Here is a 26,308-nt window from a genome sequence, read left to right on the forward strand (position 1 = left end):
AGAACCGTCGGCTGACGGTTAGTGGAATTCATAAATCATTAGGTGTTTGACAGAGGAAGTGACAGTATCTTGAATAATAAATTGAGGTCATAGTTGGCGTTCTCGTGACATTTCAGATAGATAATGCTCACGTTTGTCATAGTGAAACCTGGTTTTGTGCGAGCAGTGTCAAGAATTAAAGAAGAATGACCATAAAGGTGACTTTCCTAAAATTAATGTTGATACATCATTGCCTCGGTCTTTTGTGACTTTTCTTAAACGTGAAACGTGGAAAAAGGAACTTGTGAACAAATATGGGTAAACATTTCTTTGTTTTATTGTAGTGTTCTGTGCACCAAATGTTTAGGACCATTTATCCTGATGTCATCCTTGGAAAAATCAGGTTTTAAATTTCAATTTGAGGACCATAAAATTTAACCCCAAAATCAAAGTAAAACGAAAAAGGTGGGTGTATTTTTGAACCAGCACTGCATTTAGTATAGTCGTCACATGAGGGAACCACTTCATCACAACCACCCAAACGATCACATAGGCGTGGGCTTTAATTTGATAATGAATGAACCCGGTTGATGTATTTTGTTAGAGCTGAAGTCGATGATGGCGTTGTATTGCGTTTAGTGGCAAAGCACACGGACACACCGCTTGTGTCATCCTCTTATCCAGGGGTACGAAATATTACCGTACACTTCAAAGCAATGTAAATACTGACTCAATGTCTGTGCCCCGCCAGACACGAATGTAAATATGGTCTCCACACTTTACATCATCAATTTGGAGCGTTGAAGCACTCATTCCCGCTTGTATCATCTGTGGTCGACCTTCTGTTTACCCCCTGTTCATCTCTGCTCCTGAATGAATGAGTAAGCATGCCACGACAGATTAGATTTATTTGTGAGAAAGAAAATATATTAACTCTTTCATGTTTATTTTTTGATTCACTCTAATATGCATGGAAATCGCGTTTCGGTCTAATGTTTGATCCACTTCGACGATTCTAAACTAAAAATTACGTAATTTGATTTGGTATTCGGCTCTACTGCATAACTTCCCTCGTTTAACTAACCTGATTACATCAAGTGATGCGTATAAATCAAATTCCTTGTTATGTGACACCGTTCATTTCTCAACTTACTTTGTTTTCAGACGCTCGTAAGTTCTCATGACGACTGAATGCAATGAATGAAATCTTCTCGGGTGATAAGCCGTGTGAGAATGACGTTGTTATCCGACGTTTCGGATACTGTCTCTGCGTCTCTCTTCAAAGTTGGCGTGATGAGTGGAACGGAACACACGGCCTATTTATACCCATGGCGGTCTTCCAATACTTCTTATGCCGTTCTTACACAGCTGACCGTCCGAGAAGACTTTATTGGACTTATATTATTTATGTCCTTTTTTGAGAGCATCAAGTCTTGTTTCAGACTTTTAAAAGTGATTAAAAATTACTTTAATATTTTAATATTTTCCGTCAAATTACAATTTTAATAAGATAATAAAATATAAAACATGTCGTAAGAGACGTTCCAATTTGTAAATCGATCATTCGATGCGGAACGTGAAATGATATTTTAAATATTTTATTATCTTATTAAAATTGTGATTTGACGGAAAATATTAAAATATTAACCTAATTCACAATATGACGAAAATATACTACCTTAAAAATTAGTTGTCATAATATTAATATTTTGGAAATAAAGTGGTGCGATTAGAAGTATCTGAAGTGAATTATAACAAACTAGCATACCCCAATTAATTGGTCTCTTCAGATCATCATATATATTTAAAATAAATTTTATGTGACACTTCAGTTCAATTGCAATCCGTGGCAGAAATTAACGCAAGAAAGACGTTATATTTTGGCCAGCTTCTGCTTTGTTTGTAATTTTAAGCACATGCGCACATTATACACGCAGGATTAGATACCCCTTTGAGGTTTAAATTCCACCCGCAGAGTTTCGGTTTGAAAGTCCAGCCTTGTAGTTGGTAACAATTATGAAATATATGACTGACGTTGTTATATAACGGGGCTACCGAACTTCACCACATTAAACGTTGTAGTAGCGTTTCGCTTTTCACATCGTGACAGTGAAACACATTCCTTCCTGGAATATTTCCGTTTCTGCTGACCAGATATATGAAGCACAAATGACAAATGAGATACAAGACTGTCTCATTATGCCATCAGGCACATGGAACATGAAGGAGAAGTAAAACATAGTCGGGCGGATCCTAATAAGGTTTAAACGAACCCAAACTGTAGGACAAGGCAACAAAAGCGAACGGCCGACAAGAGTAAACAATGCAGATGTTCGCGAAGAGGATGCAAGAACAAACCAGTGGGTTAATTTAGGAAATCAAAGACTTTGTCACAGGATATCTGAGAATGACGGAAGTAAATTAAAATTGCATTCATGGAGACGTAAATAGCAGATGATCTTGCCACTTACTTAAGAAACTTATGTTTTCCTAGATGCTATCTAAAAATGTTAATGTTAGTGCCCCAGTCGGAAATGGGAATTTCCGTTGTCCAGTATTGTCATTTTACTTAGTTATCCGCAGCTCATTAACTCTAGAAGCTTCACAGTTTAATGAGGTGGAATTTGGCCATTAAGTGACGTAGTAAGCAAAGTATTTGATCATTTACTTTTATCCCACGAGAATCTTATCGATGTTATTGGGCTAGTATTGGTTTTAATGAAGTGTGTTCATTTATATTCGGAACTCGGCAGTCAAACGATCTAATTCGGGATCTTGGGGGGGGGGGGGGGGCGCTCAGACATTGAGGCACCAGTCAAATCCCTCTGGAAGCTTGGGTATTTGTCCGCGATTTTCAGTGTTGTTTTGTGATAGATGATCTGATTTTCCATTGAAGGAGTCCTACCACTTTTCTCTTATTTTTAAAGGCGGGGGGACTTGGCGGCCATTTGCTTAGTGCTTTTACTCAGTAATCACACGGTCTTGGATTCAGTTCTAGACCCGGAGACAGGCTGCCGTAACAGAGGTTGTTCATAATTTTCTCAGCCCCACCTGGGATAATACATTAAATTATTCTACGGGATATTTTTTCCACATTATTCCTAAATAATTATCCTATCATACGACACCATGTAGCTTGAGCTGTTGACAATGTTGTTAAATAAACCATGAAAGTTAATTCTTCGGGTTTCTATCTAAAGGACTTCCATTCCTGTTTTAATTTATATACAAGTCAGATTCCGGTCACCATCATCATCAGTCCACGATTTATTTTACTAGAGCAGTTTTTGCCTTATTTAAAGCCTTCGAAAAGTTGTTATGAGATGTAATAAAATAAGGTTGCAATGTTGTGCGAAAGTATGTGTTATGGAGCCGTTGTTAAAATGCGAAGTGTTTACGTTTGCATAACTCATGGTTAAAAATGATAAATGCATTATGCATTTAAAAGCATCTCTCATCATCGTCCAATCTTGCTCCACCCTTCACGTTTTGATGCAGAAATCACGATTGGTTACGCGGCTCGTGTGCAGTCATGATGCTTTAGTTGGGTTTGTGCAGCTGCAGACTCATGCATACATTAAACAAGGCTGCGTTCCCTTATAATAACGTCAGCGTGTCTGGTTTTTTAAAAATACAACGATAAAGATCGGTAGACAAGAAGCAGTTGAATCATTGGAATATTTCCAATGGCTTTGCCTTTGTCTGAATAAGAAAGATGTAAGTTGTTTCGCATGCTGGTTCCGTCTCCATCCTCGGGTATAAATACATGTACCTAGTCTGTGAGATAAAATAGCGCCTTTTGAGTAAGCACTGAATTACATGAGGTGTGGGATTTGTATGGTCATGAAGTTTTGGTTAAAAGTAAATATTAGTGCAATTCCAGTACTGGAAGTAAGATATTTATTAGTCGTGAAGAGGTGATATCAAGCCAGGCAACATTATAAATGGAGAAAGACAAAATTAATTGAATACTCATTTGTCAATTGAAGTCGGATTAGCCTAGCCATGAGCGTAATTAGAGATCATAAGACCAAAAAGGGGATTTTTAAAAGATTTTCAGATTTATTGTCGTGTATGTGACGTTAACCGTAATAGGCCTGTCGGAATTTTTATTAGTAAAAAGTAAAGAAGTGTTTGCTGATGAACTACATCAGAGCTTGAGCGATGACATAACCCGGGGGGTGGGGTGTTAGATTCTCGCACGGTTACATCAAGTCAAGAAATATTACCCTGTGATTAACCCTTGAAAGGCGAAGCTCGACCTATCAATGCATGAAGTTAAAATTATGGGTCTATGTAGTTGTTCGCTTATAGGTCGAGAACGGTCTTACCGATTTGCATCAAACTCTGCATGATTATCTCTTGAGAATCATCGCAGGTGATATTCCGGATGCCATTACAAGCGACGATGGAGACCCGACGTCGAGTGTCACGACGCTTGGCGTCGGTTTTCCAGCGTCGTGCCCAATCACATCCTGAGGTTTATCTGTCCCGAATATGGCGTCCAATTGCAACGTCGCGACGACAGTAATCACGACGCCCTTAAGAGACGCCTCAATTACCTCGGATACACTTTTAGATGTCATTCGAAACTAGTACGAAGACCGACGCCGAGCGGAGTGACAACGCCAACATTACCATATTTGAATCACGTGAGATTCGGGATGCCGGTTAGCACGATGCTAGAAACACGACGCCGAGCGTCGCAAAGCCTAACGCCGCCATACTGACATTGAAATGTAAGACGCCGAGATCCACAATGCATACAACAGAGATGATTATCGGGAACCACATAACCATAGGAAGCTGACGCCGAGAGCCTGGACGTTGATAATATGCAAGGTATACATGTTAGTGAGGACACAGTGTTATTAATAAGTATTAGCGGGCATAAATTGTTTAATGATGTGAGCAGGCGCACAACGTCTTTTCTCATAGTTAGCGGTCTCCACCCGCACATGTTTCACTTTTCCACTGTGCATAGAATTTTCTGACAGTTTTCTGAGCGAGGGAATTGTGCATCCCTGTTATAACAGTTTAATTCACTAGAATGAACTGAGGACTAAGAACGTGGGCGAGAACGAGTAGGTTCAAGGCGAGAAGCCAACCTGTTCAGTTTATGAATGAAAAAAACAAACAGCATCATTATTCAAAGAGAGGCCACAGCGTGGCCCTTAGCGAAAACTGTTAAAACTATGAATGGACAACGCCGAGTCGTAAGAAAGTCGGGAGAGGAGAAAAGAATGAAAGGCGACCAAGGTTGGCGTAGCTTTGTCGGATTCTAGATAAACAATTACATAGGCGAGCCTGCTACGTAAATTTGCTGCCAGCATACAGTACACATACATACGACTTGCGTACTTGAATCTGAAGTGTAGTAAGAGAAGGGGGGGTGTGGAGAAAACAGGATGATGAGCTTTATACGTGGTACTCTTTGTGTGCATATATTAAGGACTAATTGTATGAAAAGTGTACGATTTTCTGCTATTAAAGACAGTTTTATGAAAACACCAGGAATAAAGAATTCATGCTCGGTCACTGATGTTAGTCGTGCTCAAACATGTTAAACACTAGGGTTTAAACCCAGGAACTGGGATACTGGGAACGACCCGTTCTTTAAGTGCCTGAGCACTGCGGGTCCTAACTTTACGTTGGCTTGATCTATAGACATTTTGGTAGGACTCCTTGGACGAGGGATCGGTCCGTCGCGAGGCCTCTACCTGTACACAGGACAGCACAACACAGAAAAACGCGGACAGACATCCATGGCTCGAGTGGGAACCCATGGTCCCAGCGACCAAGCGGCAGATGACCCAAGCCTCAGACCGCGCGGCCACTGCGGACCCCAACCCAGGATCTATGTCTGTTATTTATTAGTGTCGGAATTAAGATCTATATAGTTGCATTCACATGTTTATCCAAAGAGGAAACCGAAATGTGTTGATTGAAAGAAATTAGTTTATTTCTTCAGAAAAAATAGTTTGAATAATGGTGTGCCACAAGATCGAGTCGCACTAAATTCGTGTATTAATAAACTTTGTGCACACGCCTTTGAATGAAGGTGTTGGTGGTACAGAAGGAAGCATATCAGAAATATAATTAAACTTTAAACAAGTATTTATACTGATGGACACTTCCAATTAAACTGAGATTTATGCCCCAGCAACTTCTCGCGTAAATTTATTTACGTTACCTCGATTGGCAGTTTTAAAAATATATCTTTCTTTGGAATATTTTCTAGTAAGATACAGATCAACTCCTTAAGAGTTAGTAATATGAATTAAATGTTTCGTTTAACGATGGCTGACTTTTGGGATGTTCGTCCTTCATTCTGACAGAAACTTGCCTCTGTTTCAGAGATGTTTAAAAGTAAAGTAAAGCAAAGCTGTCCCATTATACGTCATGTAGACGCTTGGAGGGGGGCGGTATAGCGCCTACTCATTCTTGAATTCGGCACTAGATGGGGGTGAGTGGTCAGCATTACGCCCCGGCCGGCTTTACCCCCGGGAAAGGACCCCGGTACCCATTGTAGAGGAGGCTGGGTGGGCCCCAGAACCGGTCTGGACGCAGAGGCTAGAGGAAAAGTCTTCGATCTTAACTAACTAGATGGCTTACCGAACCCGAAGGTTCATCACCGAATTAACGAAAGCCCACCGCCGGGCCCTGTCCTTGGTCAACAAAATGCAGTCTCCTTCAACTCCTGTCTCCCATAGATCTCACCTGACTTTATCCTCCCATCTCCGTCTAGGTCTCCCCAGCGGTCTCTTCCCTTCAGGTTTCCCAACCAATACCCGGTGCACACCTCTTGTCCCATCCATGCGGTCCTCGATCCTAGAGCTTCTATTATCAAGGCGAATTGTCATCCAATTTGTTTACTGCACGTCGCAGCATCCCAAAAGACAGTAATCTTTATGCTCGCCGTCTCTCACCTAAATGTTTCGTATTTTCGTGATGTAGACTCGAGAGTGGCAATTTTGCATCTTCGTGATTTAATTAAGCTGTAACGTCAGAACTGATAGTTTGAAGCTCGCTGTGTGAGGGCGTCTTCTTGTTAGCGATAGTCTTCGTAAAGCAAAATACGTGCCAAGATATAGGTGAAGGAGGGAAGTGGACTAATTAAAATGCAGCTGTGGGCTGAATCATTAGAACTATGGGACCATGCTGGAACTGGTTTTAAAAATAAATCAACCTTTCAACATGTTATATCTTAATAATTAATGAGATTTCAGATTACCCTAAAGTGCGTTTCATGTGTACATACTGTAATGTATTTATTTAGTGTTCTGTCTGACGACAGGTCCATATGAACAGGATCCTTCCATCGTTTTCTCGGACTGGGACCTGTTCATATACGTTCTTGGCAAATGATCCAGAAGTGGTTTGCCATTGCCTTCTTCTGTGTGTGAATGGAGTAATTGTTGGGATGCCACGGAGGAAAACTCCGTGTTGCCTAGACCACGGCCTTGCCCAACACAAGTTATAAATTCGGGCACCGCCGGGAATCGAACCCGAGACCCCAGGATTACAAGGCCAGCGTTCTAACCGCTAGACCACCGTGTATAGTTCAGAAATGTGAAGCACTTACTTTACTTTTTATGTGGTTTTATGTACAGTGAACGCACTAAGTAGAGGTCGTGTTTTCGTCTGTGCTTCATTTCTGAAGCTACTGATTTTGATTACATCTGATACCGGTTTTCCTCACTAATCTTTATTTGACTAATGCCGTTTTGTTCTGTATCGATCAAATAGAACCTCTACTTTATACAAAGCTGTAATCAAAATTTTGGAATTATTCTCAGGAAGAACTCACAACAGGAATAATTAGCATATAATGAAGGAATGCAACTTTTAATTGAAATAACTTTGTGCCTGGTTTAATAATTATATATTATGTGCTTAGACATGGGCGTGCTGAATTAGGTTTGTGACCTCGCAATGACACGTATCCATGTAATTTTATATGCATTCCGTTTCTAAGTACAACTAATTGCTTTTCTCGTGAGTAAACCCCGTGTGTGTATATTGATGAATAGTTGTGTGTTCATGTTTAACAACTGGAACATAGGAATGAGATTTGGGACCCATACTCCAGAAAACAAATTAGCAACTCTGCTCGACATCGTTTGCCTGATTTTGTCGGGTTAATAATGGGCGTCATATTCCAATACCTGTTTACAAGTGTATTGATGGAAATTAATATTGTTTCAGACTACAAAGGGCTTATGTATGAGCATACAGAGAATGACGTTAAATCTAAATTGCTTGCATAGCTGGAAGTCAACTGATTGATGTTGGACTTTATAGTAACCCAGTTTTATCCGGTCACGCGTGGCTTCGCTGTCTCTCTCTTCGTTAGCGACAAATTTACTACTAAGTAATTATTTATAATTCTCTATCACCAGTGTCTTGTCTTGTATTTTTGTGTTTGTTTTCCGAGAAGTTGGCTGACACATTTTTCCCCAACTGTAAGCTTATTTGCGTCTTACGTAGTTTACGTGCAAAGAACTTAACATTTTGTCCTTTGGTGTTGTATGCTTAAATATTTTGTTGTCCTAAGACCATCGATATACATACTATCATTGTGTGAACATATTATAAGTGACGTGTTTCTACGATTAAATCCTAATCGTAAGATTATAATTTTACCTTTTGTTTGGTATGGGTATGAAACTTGGTCACTCCTGATAAGGGAAAACAGAGAGACTGAAGGTATGAGGACAGGGCGCTGAGGAGAATGTTTGGATCATAGCGGAAGAAATTTACAGGAGGCTGGAAGATACATAAAATTTAGGAGACTCGTAGTTTTTGCTCTTTACCAGAAATTAGGACGACCAGAAGATGTTTGAAGTGGGCGAGGCACGTGCACGCTTAAGAGTGATGAGAAATGCGTGCTCAGTATCGGTTGGAAAATATGATGAAGGGAAGCGACCACTTGGAAGACCGAGGCTTTTACAGGAAAAGTACGAAAGGGTGCGGAATTGAGCTCAGGCCAGCGGCCATTCCTTGGCTGTTGTGAACAGGGTTATGAACTTAATCGGTCCGTAAAAGACGAGAAATTTCTTGATTAGATGAGGGACTATTTGCTTCTCAGGATGTTCTCTGCTTCATTGGTTTGTCTAGATATTCAGAATTTATTTACGTGACGAATATGTGTGTGCATTTTATGACTATATTAAAGAACGTTTATAAATCTTATGTCAGTTTGTGGTTAGTGTATTTCCACCTGTTTACACGTGCTTCAGTCTTTTTGTAACGGTCGTATTGTCGAGGTGGAAAGGGTTCAGGTACTGCTAATCGATAGGTTTGCTCGATATAAAATTGTTAACAGTCATAATACCATGTTTGCTGTCTTGTAAGAAAGTCTCAGTGACGAAAATAGGAGAAAATATTATGTATAAGGTACCCTTTAATTCAAAACCTTTACTGCTGTACTAAATCTTAGGATATCTGGAAGGTAGGCTGAGAAGTCTTCTTTGAATGTCCGCCATCTTAATGCTATTGATGGCAGGGAATTGAAAATAATAGCGTGTTTCCTTCCAGTGGCGTGGGGTTTATACATGGCTTCACGAAAACAGTTATTTCCTGCAAACGACGCACACAAACACGTTCAAGGACACAGACATGGACCTACACCTGGACATGAAGCTAACATAAAACTTTGTTATAAAATAGAGAACACGAAGTAAAATTTTGATGAAGGTTCTAAAGATTCTTGGAAGCCACATGGCCTCAGTTGCCGCCAAATGGATATTTGCTGTTTGTGGGATCGTCACGTTACATGGTGGGGGATTGGGTGGTCCCTGAAGTAGTATGTAGTAACAAAAAAGGTTCGATACTGCTACGTGCTAGTGGAGAGTTGAGTTTAAATTTTCGAGGTAACTCTGGTCCTCTGACTTGATTGTTCAACTGCAGGCGGCCCGACGTCAATTCCGCTGATCTGTCTTGAATCAGGAAGCATTTTAGTTTTTTAACGACGCTGTATCGACTGTGAAATTCATATAGTTTCGAATAAGATTGCGTGAAGGTTGTTAATATTGTGCGAGGAAGAATTTTGAAGTAGATGGTCGTTACCCGTGGATTCTTTAACTTAAAATTGCCCTCAACGGATTTTCTAGAATTAAACAATCGTTCGTATCTTACCAGTATTTTAATTATTCTGACTGCCTGATGTAATGCAGTCATTGAAGTAACTTGCAGTTCTAGTTAACATTTCATTTTAAATTAAAATGCGACGCGAAGAGTTGTGTAAACAGTGAAATTAGGGTAAAATCAGGCAGAATTATTCAAATCTGAATTTCACGACTTTGTTTACAAGATCCCGCTTTGGACATTGTCCTGAGTCTCATGGATCTAACCTACATCATCCCTTCTGTACCAGAATCCCGCATGAGATCACTTCCATTTATATACTTAAAATTATTCATTGTCAGGACTTTTTCCATCGTCTGTATTTTAAAACCACGACGTTTCGGAGGCTGGTTCTGTCTCCGTTTTCAGGTGAGAGGTACCTACTCTGTTGGGTCCCTTAGATAGAGCTAGTCTCTGTCGTGGTTTTAAAGTACAGACGATGGAAACAGTTCTGACAATGAATCATTTTAAGTGTAAATTACCGTCGTCAGAAAACCCTTTAGAATTGAACTCCCATTTATGTTCTCCAACAAAAATTTCATATGCATGTCTCATCTCGTTTGCATGCTACATACCCAACTGAATCTTCTTGGGTTTCGTTACCGAATTAGGAGAGTGTACTTAATAGAGTGTCCATATTCTGCGTTTATATTGGCAGCCGCAGTAAGTTGCTTCTAGTTGGTGGGTTGAATTACGTATCCAGTAGTTCCTCAGTGCGAACCAAGTGCTAACTACAATCACTTAGGTTTCTCGTTCTTATTTAGTTCATTTGTTGCACTGCTTGTAGCTGTGCTGTATAATTATTATTTGGAGACGAGTTTCAGCTTCCTTCACCCACTCTTGTGGCCGCCTGCCGTCACTTGTCCTAGCCTTGTTTGTCCCTTAGTGCAAGCAAATCCTATCAAAAAGCTTTCCCCTGTTTGTAGAGATTTTGGTGGATGGTTTGAGTCACAGGAGATGAGGTGTTGAAAATTCGAAGCAGTTGTTCTTAGCTCAGCTTGTCAATCAGTCTTCTGTAGATTCATGAACTCGGTCTTCTTTTTCCATTTAGAAGCAATTCGGTGCAGAGGAACAAGACTCTTGACTGACTACCCCAGTGGAACCAAGTCCTTTTCGATAAACTGATTGTAGTTCAACTAGTCAAGAACACCTTCGACTTCTATGGAACGCGGAGGCTCATTATATTCACTAGAGCATGCCACGACCCTATCCCGAGCCAGTTGAATCCAGTCAACATTTACATATTTTATTTTTCAAGAGCCGTTTTAATGCTTTTATTGATTGACTTTGTATTTATAGTGATTTTCTTAGGTCAGAGTTGACCTTCGGAATTACGCTAAAGAGGTAATGTGTGTGTCCATCCTTTACTAAGTTTAAAAACAGGTGGCGACTGAGGAAATTATTTGTTGGTGTAATTAACTACTGGATCGTTGCAACGTACATGCTAAATTGTTAGGATAATGAAGTGTTGGAAACTAAAGTGGGCAGGTAATAGTGAGGAACTGTAATTTATATTCACCAAATATTATTGGTCGATCAAATCAAGGAGTTTTCTGTCTCTTGTTGCTTCGTTGGTCCAAAGATTCTTCTCAGCGCCCTGTTTTCAAACATCCTCTCTCGACATTCTTCCTGTAATGTTGGTGACCATGTTTCACGCCCGTCCAAAAAAACCAGCGTCGAGAACCCAACCGGATTCCACGGAGTTGATTTTTGGGGGAGGGGGGATATAGTGATCATCAGCAGAAGGGGAGCGACCACGACAGAAATAAACAGTACTTGGGTTAGCCTGCCAATCATTGCACCAGTACATAACGTGATTGTCATCTTCGTCGCTTAAGATGACTTTCTTGTCTTGTGCGATGCTATGAAGTACATGGTAAACTGCTTCTTCTCTGTCTCGTGTCTTCATTGGTATGCACAACAGGTAGTGTCTATCTAGTGTTTATATTAAAGACAGTTCTGGTTTGTTTGGAACACATTGTTTTCATTCACTGACATTTGCATATTGTGTGAAAAATACATCTTATACATCTTATTTTAGCTTTGTGACAGACTTTCGAGACAATAATCATATGAAGTGACTGGTTAGGGCTGTTGACATGGTTTCTCAGATAGAGGCAAAGGACGAAGTTTGTCCAAATAATTGGCCAATTCAAGAATTCAGGTCCCACTTCAAATAAAACATAACACTTCTCGGTTACATAGATAAAATTGATTAATTTTGTTTAGGTAGATAATTTGAGTTTATTCAGAGAATCGTAACGTAATCCACAAATGGGTGGAGTAAAGATATATTGAATTTTATAAGTGCATGTTTATATTTAGTCCCGGAGTAGGTGGAAGGATAATATTAAAATTGATTTTATGTACGATGCACACGTAGATTGGGTTCGGCTGGCCCAGGCGTGGATCTAGTGTCACATTTATATGAAAATGGCAGCGAACCTTCTGGTTAGATAAATTGCTAGCAATTTATTGGTCATCTGAGCGATTCTTAGCTTTTCAAGAAGGATCCTGTTTCATGGTGTTAGTTGGGATTCTGTATTAAAATATATGCTGTATATGAAATAGGTCTATGTCTGGTTTTTTCCTCTATGTGTTCATTTTATTGTGGCGAATTACATGCACATGACGCTATGAAATATTTGCTGACATGCCACGCGTAAATGTACAAGCTTTTAATGAAGACGTGAAGGCGACCGTGTTTCTCCTGTTTAAGTAACAGGCGCTAAGCCAACAGCGTGGCAGTGCTGTGCCATCCATATACATAAATGCCAGACTGTTTCGAAACAGTGTCAACATTACCTTCATGTTTGTTATTCTTTCGGGAGTGTGAGACCTGGCCACACACTCAGGGATCAAGGGTTAGAGATTGTACTTAAGTATTGAAACGTTCCTCATTGAAACCTAACTAAACTTACGTTGTTTAAGAATTATTCTGACGCAATTGAAATTCGCACATGATTTATACATAACATGAGCTGGAAAAGAGAAAAGAGACGTAACTATTCATTCTGTGTTTTGTTTTTGCTTGTTTGTTCTCTGATACTTTGACAGTGAAGGTAATTGTTATGATTTACATTTGTGATTTTATCTGACATACTTGTATGAAATATACTCAGCTTTCACAGTGAAGATAACGCATGGAGTTGGAGTCTGTATATAGTGGCAAGTGACAAGGGACGGATTGTTGTGTGTAGTCAATAAAACATGAAGTGGTGGATGAATTATATCACACTTCATTGAAGAGGGAAGATAGATATATATCTCCATACCTCTACTTCTCAGAGTTTAGATCAGATTGTGTTTTGAGTTTCGTATATAATTTGTAACAAATTGTTATTGAAGAAAATCTTGAACTCTTAATCAGCCACTTGAGTAGCATTCACAAACTTCTGTCTTACCTCAGGGGTCCCTTCATTTGTTTATTTTTTTTTTTATTTCTGTGGACAGAACTAGAGGCGCTGAGTTCGACTGGTCGATGTAAGATGTACGTGGTTTTGTATGTTGTATATCCCAGGTCCGTGTGCCGACTTTGAGATCGGATATGCTGATTAAGATTTTTCATGTTTTCTGTCAGCCTTTCTGGGGAAGTTCTAGGATAGTGCCTTACTTGGCTGAGATCGACACTCATCCTACCATTCAAAACTGTAAGTAATTTTAATTTGATGGACCTTGTTCGAAAAACGAAGAAAATTAATTTCTGCTGAAAGTTTAACCCTCATTAGTTTGAAAGATATTTAATGATTAATTGTTTCTTGAAAAAAAGTTGTGTCGAACGAGATTTTAGAATGAAAAGTAATACAAGAGAAATATTCCTGTTTTATTTAGGATAATACGATGCCTAAAAGGATTGTCGAAAATGAGGAATATGCGACTGACATTCGAACCGGGATTGATTGTATCGAACACAAGTTGCACATTTAACAACATGAACTAACCCATTTAGTGATATTGGGAACGATTTAGTGAAGAGGTTTGATTCATCGTCATGTCCAATGCGCCACGTGTGCCGCTGTACAAACCAATGACTTGAAATACGTCGCGGACCGAATTATTTCATTAACATTTACAAATATAATTTTATAACAGCTTTGCTGTTAAACAACAGGCAGTTACGGTTTATATTGCAACCATTCACTTTCAATCAATTGCATGAACGTATATTAAGTTTACATAAATACAATTACTTGATTGAAATATGAGCAGTCTAATGCACAGAAATTCGCAATATTATTGGCTTATAACAGGATAACCCAATTATCAACAGACCGCGACTGAATTTAGAAGTTCGTTAGTTGATACTCCTCTCTCTAGACCAGGAATGAGAGAAACAAGGAAATTAAACTATTCCCACAACGGTGTGTGGATGTTATTAATGGCATGACGATTAATATTTACGTTAGTAAATATAATGTATAAAGTACTATACTCAAGAAAAAGAAGTACTGATGAGCATTTTACTGAAATTCATTTGAAATTTAATGTTACCATTTTACTATATGCTTAGCTACAAATAGGTCATTATAGTGAATAGCTGGGAGTTGGACTATCGGGGTTTGATCCCGGTGCAGGCAACAGACGTTTTTCCTAGCTGTTGGATCCACCCAGCCAGCTATCCCCAGGGGTAAACTGGACAGAGCATGAATTTGCGTTGATCTATGATCTTGGATGTTCATGCCTCGCAGATAAAAATTAATTTTTATATATCTTGTGTTTCCACGGAAATGAGCTGAAACGATTGATTACCTAAATTAGTATGCATGTCCGTTGACATATAGACCCAATTCGTAATACATGAATGCTTTATTTTTGATGTGGTTATCATTTCAGGAAAGTTATTCACTGTTTGAAGTCTGAATTGGGTTTCACAACTATTTTCGTTCATAGTATCCGGGTTTTATTTATAGTATTTTATTCGCATTGCCGTACCGAGGTTATCATCTGGTGAAAAGTATATTATATTTGTAAAAAAATTAGTATCCGCTATATTTAACTTTAAAACGAACGAGGTTTGCAAAACAGAAAAAAAAAAAGCTTGGAAATGACCGGTATATATATTTCGGTTTCTCCTCTTATAGTATGTAATCGTAGGTCTTCAGCTATGTATGAATCGATACATCAGAACGCTTTGCGAATCTACGAAGACCTAGATTATAACTTGCTTGACGCAGCATTGCCTGAATCCCCTGTAGGTATGATAATCAGATTTCGAAAGGAACAATGGAGTAGTCAGGGCAAGGTACCTATTAATAGTCGATGATCGAATCAATACTATTATCACATGTTCCACACACATGGTCGCTTAACTGTCTGACAACAATGTAATTTCATGCATCTCTGTTTCTCCTCCTTGCTTGTCGCATTCGCTGCATCAGATTACGCCTACTGTATAATCAGAGTTGTGTAGATATGTTCGTACAATTGCCACGTTGTTGCTGTCTTATTTGCTTAAGTTTTCAGGTGGGTCCGCTGTCTGTTCACCCTTTTCATCCATCTCTGGCCGTAAGCGTGAAATAACTCGAGAACGGGTAAACCGATCTTGATCAGATTTGGTACTGGAGAAATTGTTGGGGCATTTCAGTTTTATTTAGATGTGGTAGTCTTTACTACCACTTTACATAAGGGCATACTTTTTTGAGATTTTCATTGGGAGGACAGTGACAGCTTTGGCTACATTGTTTGCCATGAGAGACGATCCTTAATCTAGAGAAGGATTCTATTCTTATCAAAATAAAACATTCCGATAGTATTTAAATTAAGATGGATTAAGGAAGAACTTGGATGAACTGGCAGGAGACTAGAGTAAAACAGCGTAATGAGGAGATTAATATTTTAAATTGTTTACCAGATATTATTACGATAATTAAGTAAGAGAAGATGAAATGGACTGGTCATCTAGCCCTCCGTTTATTTTGAACATGCGTGTAACTTTAGGGTGCTTAAAACAACGTTCGAAGACAATTACCATTATCACAATAATCCCTATATACTTACTTGCATTGTCAAACACAGTTTCCTGTGTTAGGAGTCGTTTGCGTGACTAGAGCAATGATTTGAGTGAAATATTAAATTTTGAACTTGTTCGTAGCTGTTGCTGCTTCGTAGACACGGAGCCTCGTATTAGGTTCCATCCATCTGTGGGACGTCGCGAAGTTTGGTGCAGAGACCACGACTTCGTTATTGTCTGAGAGAATGCTCAGAGGAAGCGAAGATTTGATCCAACTTGGGTGTTTGGAAAACCAGTGCCAAAGTCGCGTGATTTAAGCTAGTATAAATGTGTAGAAAGCGACATTTATTTTGTCAATTTTGAAGCACCAGATTTAGTTTTGGGAATTGTCTACGACTGCCTGTTCACAAGTACTAGAATTCCGTTACTGATACTTCTGAAATAGATTAGAATTAATATTAACTGTTAATACGGGTTATAATTACTTATACAAACTGAATGGGATTGACATAAAATAAACTGACAAGGAGCGAAACGGGCGACAGAGACACAGTCTAAGCATATTTCTTGAACAGGATGTAAAATCCCTAACCTGCGAAAGCTGATGATATGGTTTTTATTGTTTATGGTGATGAACTGAAGTTCAGCGTATACTAATGTGAAAAAAAGAGTCAATGATACAAATCCAGCTTTACTAACAGCTGGCACGGATGTATGTGAAACATTTGTATTTTAATCTTGTTAAAAGCTTCACAGAAGCGTTGGAATTTCCAAAACGCCCCCTCACTGATTTGTGTTGGCCTCGTAACATGTTTGTTGAATTGAAGCTACTTTTGTGGAAAACGTGTTTAGTTTCGGGTAATAACGGCTTGGTACGCTTGGACAATGCACAGAGTAGATCCATTTACTGTGCGGGTTAGGAATGCGGTCGGTTAATAGCCCGTCGTGTCTTTCAGGTGACCGTCATTCGTCTTGAATTAATTGCGTCGCACAGAACGGATCAGGCTTGGTGTTCAGTGGACATTGTGCGTGCGTATCTGCGCGTGTGAATTTAGTGTGAGTGTTGTTAGGTAAGGACATGTGTATTATATGTGCGTGAATTATTATCGAGTTATTTAATGCTTATTAAAAAGATGTTGGTGGATTTTAATTTTCGAAGTCACTGAATGCATTTTGATTTAAGTTGTTTTATAGGGGAGTAGAGGAATAGTTGTGTAGCGTATGTAATTTTGGTTTGTAGCAGCACAATATATAACCCGAAACTTACATAAAATGTTCATCCCTCAAGAAGCGCTGTAAAATATGAATAAGAGATCTCATTTACATCTTAAATTTTTGTTTTGAATATTAGATTTAAAAGCCGATTGTTTAACGAAATACAGAACAAAAATATGATAAACGTTGATTTATAGCACGTAGTTTTGCAACAGTGCCATCTATGCTTGTGAAACATGTAATATTGCATTGAAGGCATTTGAAGAAAATGTTTCTTTATAGTCATATTAAATGTTCTGTACACGGTTTGAGGCGCTAAGCCAATGTGGTTCCTGATATAGTTTACGGTAGTCAGTGTTATGCACCACTGAGTAAACCCTATATCTGTAGGGATTTTACTGTAATCATACAATGAGCATCTCGAAATAGACAATTGTCAACACTTCTGTCTCTGAAATGACCGTAACGTAATACAAACAAAACCGAACTAACATACCCTGTACTAATCCAAATGAAAACAGCCTAACATAACAGAAATTAATCTAAAGCAGACTAAATACCGCTAACAAAATATAACATATCGTAACCTAACTCAGCTCAGCGTAATCTAACAGTTTAAACCAAAACCATTCCAAGATAACCTAACATAAACCAATAAAAATCAGCACAACCCAACCCAGCCCAACACAGTACAACGTAAGCCAATATAACCAAACCAAAGCAAAGAAAACATCTCAACAAAACAAACGAAACGAACCAAACGCAAGTTAATGTAGTGTAACTCAACCTAAAATAAAATGGAATATAAAATAACACTGCATAACACACCACAGACTAATCGACCTAACCTAACGTAGTGTAACGTTACCTAACCAAACCTAACCTACCCAAATCCAATCTTAGTGGAACTAGAAAATCTCGCTAATCTAGCCTAAGTCGCCAGAGTCCTACATACTAGTCGCCCAAATCGGTAGATCGCCACGACTCCTCATGTTTGTAGCTGTAATTAACACTGTGGTCGCCCAGGTCTGCACTATCGCCTTGAACGCCACGGGGCCATGGTCGTGAGGTCGCCACGGTGCCTATTCTCAGTAGTACTGCATGTACTCTGCTAATATTTAATACTTCAATTCACCATTGCGAAGATCGGTTTGTTAACGCTGTTTATGCTGGGAATCATATGAAACAAAGCGAACGTGCAGGTTTCATAAGGAGCTGCGAACATATTTTCAAGATGTCTGTTCTAGGAAGTTAGTGCGGCTAGCACAGTACATGGTCTGCTGTGCTACCATGCCCTAATCTGCATTCTTTAATCTAGTTTATCTTTACTTAACAAGACTTTTACTGCTATGTACGACTCCTTTGATCCTCCCAGGAACTTCCGTCTTCTCGAAGTTCTTCCTGAACAACAAGGCAGCGACTTCGGGAGGAAAACAGAAGCAGTGGATTAAACTTCCGTCACTCCCTGTCTTGTTACAGTGACTGGGGCCTTGTTGCTACTTGGAATATTTCTGAAGACGCTTTTGACGGAAAGCAAGCCCACTCAACCGTTTCGAATCCTGCAAAGTAGATTATATCCCATATACGAGCGTTTGAATTAAGCAACGCCAGGGATCGTACCAGAACGTGAGAGCGAACATAAGCTGTACAGCATAATGCCTCGTTTCAAACCGGATGATCTGACCTCTTTGTGGAAGCACTACCCCATTATAACATATACAGGTTCGCCGAGTAATGTTTTAAGGCGCGCGTATCTGAAAGATAAATTTAACTCCACGTTTTATCCATCGGTGTCGCTCGGGAAACAAAGTAGACAGGGCGTGTTCATCCTCCAGGCTTTCCGGACACTAGAAAATTACAAAACTGCGTACCTTTACAAATATACACACGTACCAACCCAGAACACAAACATTGACATCTTTACCATCGTGAGAACCTTATCTGAGGTTGGGTTCATGGATAGAGGTGAAAAATTGCGTGATATTAACTAATAATCCAATTAAATGGCTGTACTTAATAAACGGTTTGCTTTTGTTGTTCTTTTCGCCAACTCTCGCTTCGTGTTCCCCATTGCTACTTTAAAGTGGTTACATTCAGTGGCGACACATTCTAGTCACACTGTAGTAATCGTTTTTCAGGTTTTTAATACGATTTAAAATGGAGTTTACGTTGTAAGGACTGAAACATTTAGAGGCTGCTGGTTGGGACGAATGGGCCAGCATAGCCTTGCATCAAGGAGACCGAGTTCCCGTTTATGTTTACCGGGCAATTAAAGTTCTAAGAGATCGTCATGGCGCATTATTTCCTCCGCTGTTGGCCATCCTCTTCGCCGCCGGCTTCATTCGTCGTTGCAGTAGGGTACGATGATTATTCCTTTTGACTCGAAAGTACTAGAAGCGAAGTAATGCGGGAATTTTAACATTGCATAACGAGGAGTTTTATAATATATTTTTTACCTTGTAACCTCAGTCACTTTTTATTAGATTCCTTTGTTTGATTCTCTATTCCGCTGGTTAAGGAATTTCCTGCTTTTGTGATACTACGGTGCTATTTAACATGTTCACGGAATTCCGAGGGAGATTGAATCCAGTCTGCATCCTCACACACTTTTCTCCAAGATGCGTTTTAATATTATCTTCTCATGTAGGTCTCTGATCTTTCCCACACTTGTTACTGATACACATCTTAATATATGTGGTGTTTGTAACACCAGTTACCAATAAGAGCTTTGTTTTCGTTCTATTTCAGGTAAGATCCAGAGCTTAAGAGGTTTGGAATTAGCTTGCAAGCTTCATCATTATGAGCGCACTAGCGATAAACCTTCATACGTAGCGAACAGATGGAAAGAGGTTAACGCACCTTCATGGTAAGTAACGAGTTGTTTTATTGGGTGTCATGTATAGTTATTTTGAAGTCTAATTTTTTTTTGCGGATATCACATTCCTTAAAGTAACACGGACAGTTAGATTGAAGCGGGTAATCTTGATAAAATTGTAACACTATAGTTCTTCCACTGTACGTGACAAACTGTCACTCACCCGCCTTCCTCTTAGAATACTACAGTAGTTTCTGCACCACTTACATGCCACTTGTCTGACCTCTACTCAAGTATGCCCTTCACAGTCGCTCAAGAGATGGTTTACTTCAATGAGAGGGCGGGCAAGAGGCCATTATGAACGTCGTCAGAAGGGAAGAACTGCTAAAGAGGAGGCATCCAAAAACGGCGTCAAACGCAAACACAAACAATGAATTACCTTTACCACTCAAAGAGACGCTACAATCCAGAGGCTTCGTTCGTAATGTCTCTACTGGGAATTTCCGTCACAGCTTTTGCAGTTTGAAGTAAAGGGAAAGTGAACAGAGAGAGGAAAAGAAACGAATGAAAAAGTAAAAGAAAGCGAAACAAAGGAAAGAATCACATTTGCTCGTTTCAGTAACTTGCAAGAGTTCGGCAATACTGGTGTAAATGCAACCTGAAGGGGATAAAGAAAATTGAGGAAATAAGGACGCAATAGTCTTGCTTTGAAGTTATATAGTCGGCGAGAGTGAGCTTTAAAAGTTGAAAACTTCAATTGAAGAAAAATCCCTGGCCACACGAACTGCCCTTACTGCAGCAAAAAGCAAGAGAGGAAAACCCCGGACCGCTTATTCGTTGTGTGCGCGATGTGTTGTCGCAATCGATTGCCTGGTTAATTGACAAAGCTGTTCAAACTGCTGAGGTAAAATGATTTGGTATTAGATGACAAGTTTCGAAAATATCATTGATGATTTTCAGTTGTTTTTAGTTTCGACATTAATTTTGTCATTCAAATACGTAGTCGCTTCGTGATAGAAGGATCTGCATAACAAAATATAAATTTGTTGATTATAAAGCGAGATCGAGAGGGAAGAATATAAGAACTTAGAGAGGGGAATGATAAAAAAGTAGGAAAGGAAACGAAAAGGACAGGTGATAAAAAGAAACGAAGGACTAATTTATTTCATTATTTTTCTCCAAATAAAATCATGCTTATTTATTTCTGTGTCAGGAGCCAGCGATACATTTACGTTGTCTTTTGCGGGATGGTAATTTAAACAATGGCTACTTGTTTCGAAAGATAATAAGTGCACATTGCTAAGAAGGGTACCACAGTAAGTTTCTGAAGTATAATGTTAAATAACGAGGAACTTCTTCGGGGCTCCATAATAATGGAAGTAGTTCGTTTTGTCTGAAACTTTTGTCAGTATATGAAAAAAACTATTTTATATTTTCTTATAAAGACTTTTTGTTTAATCGAAGTTCTGTTTCTGAGAGGTTTCACTGCAGCCAATTGTTTATAAAGAAATAGCCCTTCCTCCAGATGCTCCTCTGATGTGGCAGACTGCTTGCTTTCTGTCGGCCTGTTATGGGAGGATTAAAACATATTTTCTTTCCCTCCACTTTACATCACTCCCAACTTTAATACCAGCCACCGCCCTCTGTGCATGTCTCGTCCCATTTGCTAAAAATGAAAGCTCTTCTTAAAAGAGTTCTGTGGTAGAACGATTCCCGAGGGGAAAATTTTTAGAAACAGAAAGTTGCCGTCTTCACTTTCCGGACCCCCTTTCATGAAATAATAGTTTGTTTTAGTAAAGCTCAGTTTGTGCTGTATTTTAAATCTTTTTCTCAGCAAATCGGAATCGATGCCATTACTTAATATCCTTATAAGGTGATACAGGTTAATTAAAATGGATGGAGTTGTAATGGACAGTGTAAACAATGTAAATTTTAAGATGTAGAATGCGTAACACTCACTGGGTGGTGTCAAAATGGAACGTTACTTGATGACGTCAAGTTTAAAGGAAAAAATAGAGAAATCAATCCATTTGTTATGAATATGTGGAGCAGTAGCCATAACGAGCATTTTAGCCCTTTGTTCTATGTGGACGTGAAACTAGATATCTGGTTTCTATGGAAGATGATTTATTATAAGTGATGAAAAAATTACTCACGTGTATATCTTAACATTTAAGTTGTTACGTTCCATTAACCTACAACCATAATTTGCAGGACGTTACCCATCACACCTCTTACGTTGTTTTGACTGCAGATTCAGCAGCCCATTGCCTGAAAGGTCGAGCGAACACCGTTAAGGGCCCATCTACGTCTGACTGCGTATCTCGTTTCCCTGGGAACTAGGCAACCCGCATGACCCTTATTATAAGAACTTTGATGTGAGTGTAGTTTAGTATACGCGACGCAAATCTGTCACGGCCAATGCAGTACGATCTAAAATGAGGGGAGGATCTAACAATTCCCCGTTGTGATAATCATCGTGACGGTGTTTTCCAGTTTCGGTACAGTGTGGAGACAACCGTTAAGAAGACACGTCAGAAGTTTAACGAAAATGTTTTAAGAACTGTATGTGTGCGATCAATTAACTGAGGCGATGCAACACAGTAAATTGTCCCTACCTCCAGTCCCCTCCCACCCTCCCTATGCTGCTGTGGCTGAGGTTCGTGCTAATTAGTTAGACGAAACCCCTACAACCCCCACCAACTGTTCGTTGCTGTTCCCGTGCTTGCCTGATCCTCCGGCATTCTGTGTTGTGAAACGTTAATCAGTCTGGAATTGAAATGGGTTCACGCGGCTAGTCGAGCTGTGAGGGAGGGATAATGGGGTAAAGTAGGGGCAAGTTTCCATTATTCATTTGCACCCAGTACCTTCTGCTTTGCGGGTTGCAGCTACGTCCACAATTCGGAAGGGACTCGTGACTGCCCATGCGTGGAATTTCTGATGTTGCAATGCAAGAAGGAACATAAAACTGTTATGCACCGATGTGTAAGCCTCCGATTCAGTAAACATCGTGATTCTGACGTCGTGTGAAATTGTAGGTAAACACCAACGTTTTGGAGAAACATACCGTCTCCGTTTTCAGGGCTGAAGATGGATACGTTTTAACTTCCAGGTTTTAAGATGGAGGCAGGAAGGAAGTTAGGCCGGGATGGAGAAAACAGCATAATGAGGAATTTTATTAGTCGATTTTTGTCTTCTGGATTGTAATGCTGCGTGGTACCAGTAGTCCTCCGAAACCATCTTATGGAGCTAAAAGCAATGCTTTTACGCACAATTTGAGCTTGGCTGTGTGGCTGTATTTTTATTGAAGTGATTTCCAATCGCTTAATGCCTCGACACTGGAGTGGGATGATGACGTCCTGCTAACTAGCAATTCGTTTTGTAATTCTGGCTTTGAATTTCATCTCACAAAACAGCAATCATGGACGATGAGTGTTAACCGGAAGAGTTGTCTCTAGTTACCCTGATAATTGAAAACGAAATACGTTCTAATGTTCAACAAGAAATGGACAGAAAAAAAGCCTGCATGTTATAAGACCAATTTTATACCGTGACAGCACAAAAGGTTTTGCTTTCGCTATCTCGGCCCCGGAGGCCAACACCCTGTATCCTATGAAAATTGTGTTCCATATGCGTTTTTGTGGTTGGCATGACAACCTCGAAGCCGTCTGCGACACCCTATACGTCTCTAACCAATTCTCAAATTATACTCGGTATGCGGCCCCAAGTATCCCACTGTTTAATAAGTGTTGAATTTGAGTCATGAAGGGAAATGCTGCAGATTCTTAAGGTGGCCGGATGTGGTCAATTTAAACATCACCCAAAGGCACCACATTCTGACCATTGTTTGTCAATTGAGTTTTGAAATCTCATTTTCTGCTCATATTTCTTGCAGCTTTCTCACTTAAAGTTTTGACTCCTGCCATCGAGTCTGCCGATAATTCGGCTGGCTGGCATTATCTTAATTCACCGCCTCATGCAAATAACGCCCATTGAAACTACACTAAATCGCAAGTAACTTAGATACGGGTCTGCTGTACTTCGGTCGGTATCTGCCCCCAGCAGGACTACCATTCTCGCCCCATAACCCTGTCCTCCATCTCTCCTGCCCCAGCTGTAATCTCAATCCACCCGCTTCTGTAAAGAACAGCTCTCAATTTTGGGCTGCGTGGTTTATATTAATTAAAATATCAGCGCGGCAGAAGGATCGGATTAAGCGAACGAGAGCCACTCAGCGGCTCTTATAGCGTCCCGAATGCGCAGTTGTCATAAAAATATTTAGCCTGAGATATGGATACATCCAGTACTATTATTATTCAACATCTGTGACACTAAACCAAATATCATACGAATTGTGTTCTCTTCTATCCGCTTTGAGTGAATGTTAGGATTGGTTTTGGGGTAGGGGGCTGGAAGGGAAAGGGGTGGCAGCTGGACAAATGGAAATGATACTAGAAACCGCAATACCACGTTATTCCATTAGCCATGACTATCATCACCAAATTTACTGATGAAACTTTGTCAGGTGTATCAAAATTCTGTGACCTGTTCTGAATGAAAAATAGATGCATGGAACATTATATTGCGAAGCTGATAGTTCCTAAGTTTGGTCACGAAGGTAATTAATAGCATAGTAGTTTTTGTGATTTATACGCTATTTTGGTCAGCCATATTATGAATGTTAAAAATAAAATTTTGGTGCATACGCTGGATTTTTTATGCCTTACTTTTTCTAACTTGACCGTAATTTTACATTTACTCTCTGTGTTCTAATCCATTTTGCAAGGCAGCTGCAGACAAACCGTAAAGTACATCTGTACTTTTATTATAGTGGAAGCAGGTAAGCTGAAATATTAGCTTAAGTTGGGGGGGGGGGTGCTTTAATGAGATTGTGGCGGAGAGTCATGGAACGTTTTCCTCCCAGAGGGTCCTCACTGATTTCGCAATTGCGTGCACAAGAGACTGTCACGCGGATTATTTTTTATATTGCTGTGCACAAAGCGGACCAGCTGACGTGGTCCTGGTAACGGGATCTTAAGCTGTGCTCAGAACGAATAACATTATTACAGCGCTCTTGGCCGGAATGGAAGTTCACCGTTAGTATGTTTAATGCGTTAAAATTTACTTTAAAAAATAAGAACTTCTGAGTAAAAAAAAGTTGCGTCTGTACTTCGGTGGCAGGTCTGCTTTCGAACACAGGACCTTGACGAGAAATTCAGAGCTGAGGACGAAGTAACAGGAGGCTGGAGAAAATGGCACAATTGTAGAACTTATACTATTCGCCAGTGCATTATAGTACCTTAAGCGCTGAAACCATTCGATAGCCATGGGCAGGGTTGGGGGAATAATATTTAAACTTATGTTAGAGAAATTTTGACTGGATTTATCAGGTTCAGGGACCAGTGACGGGTTTCATAAAAGGCGTGTAATTTCTCGAGTTGGGGTTCCTTCTACCAGGGAGTTAGTTAGTTAGAGTTACTTGAAGAACTTAGTTACTTTCATTTAACAAAATTAGAAGATTGTCATATAACAGAGGATTTGTCTTTGATCATAGAATGTATTTCAGTATACGATTTTTTTAGGTTTTTTGGTGGGATAGTTGACTATCACAGTGATATAATGTAACATATAACGTAACCCCATTTATCGTATCCAGTTATCCTAAATTACGTAGGATATTATGAAAGCTACTGATCTTTTTTTGCGTCGTGTGTGCTATCGAGCGTCTCGCAAGCTGTGCTGCACGAGGTGTCTGGGAGTTTGCAAATCCAAAGTCGCTTCGGTGTTATTTTAAATAGGTTTTTGTATGGAAACCTCTCACAAAGGAGTGTGAATCGAGTGGGATTCACACGCAGTGCGTTGTGGCGTAATGTTCTTGTGCTCACAACTGACACCCTGCCAGACTGCGGAAACAGATTTTTCGCGGAACAATGACTGAAGACTCATATCCTCCAACGTTTCCTCTTATACCTTCAAAGTGTTTATTTTTTCTCTTTTTTTCGTGCATGTGGAGTGAAAGGATATTGGACAAGTCTGGAATCCTGACTAGTGGAGCGGAAATATTGTTTGAAAACTGCTGGAACTTAAAAAAGAATGTTCCTTTGACTTTTCCAGGATTTTATTGCTATTAAGGCACATAGTTCTGCATTAAGTTAGGGAGCATACCGAAATATGCCACAGGACTTTTCAGTTCGTTTATCCAACTTCTGAAAGCCGTGAAA

At 39.6% G+C, this 26,308-nt stretch overlaps 2 protein-coding genes across 10 annotated transcripts in view; both read left to right on the plus strand.

The window, feature by feature from the left end:
• Positions 1–24,482, plus strand: part of LOC110840636 (uncharacterized) — a 36,403-nt gene extending 11,921 nt beyond the window's left edge. Inside the window, exons 1-3 of one of the 3 annotated variants that reach the window (XR_015536523.1) lie at positions 11,308–12,031; positions 20,021–20,138; positions 22,342–24,482. Coding sequence is in view for 1 of the 3 variants with exons in the window: in XM_087353706.1 (XP_087209832.1) it covers positions 20,021–20,138; positions 20,396–20,423 (146 nt within the window). In the remaining 2 variants the exon portion in view is untranslated. Of the gene's footprint in view, positions 1–11,307; positions 12,032–20,020; positions 20,139–20,395 lie in introns of those variants that run through there. The other 2 variants (XR_015536522.1, XM_087353706.1) reach the window with 2 other exon arrangements.
• The window catches only part of kug (FAT atypical cadherin kugelei), a 488,225-nt gene that overhangs the window by 276,699 nt on the left and 185,218 nt on the right, over positions 1–26,308 (plus strand). The window lies entirely within an intron of this gene.

Source organism: Zootermopsis nevadensis, unplaced genomic scaffold (assembly GCF_977971745.1).
Source record: "Zootermopsis nevadensis isolate Lab colony 2312 unplaced genomic scaffold, Znev_1.0 Znev_ptg000022l, whole genome shotgun sequence".
Classification (NCBI taxonomy): Eukaryota; Metazoa; Arthropoda; class Insecta; order Blattodea; family Termopsidae; genus Zootermopsis; species Zootermopsis nevadensis.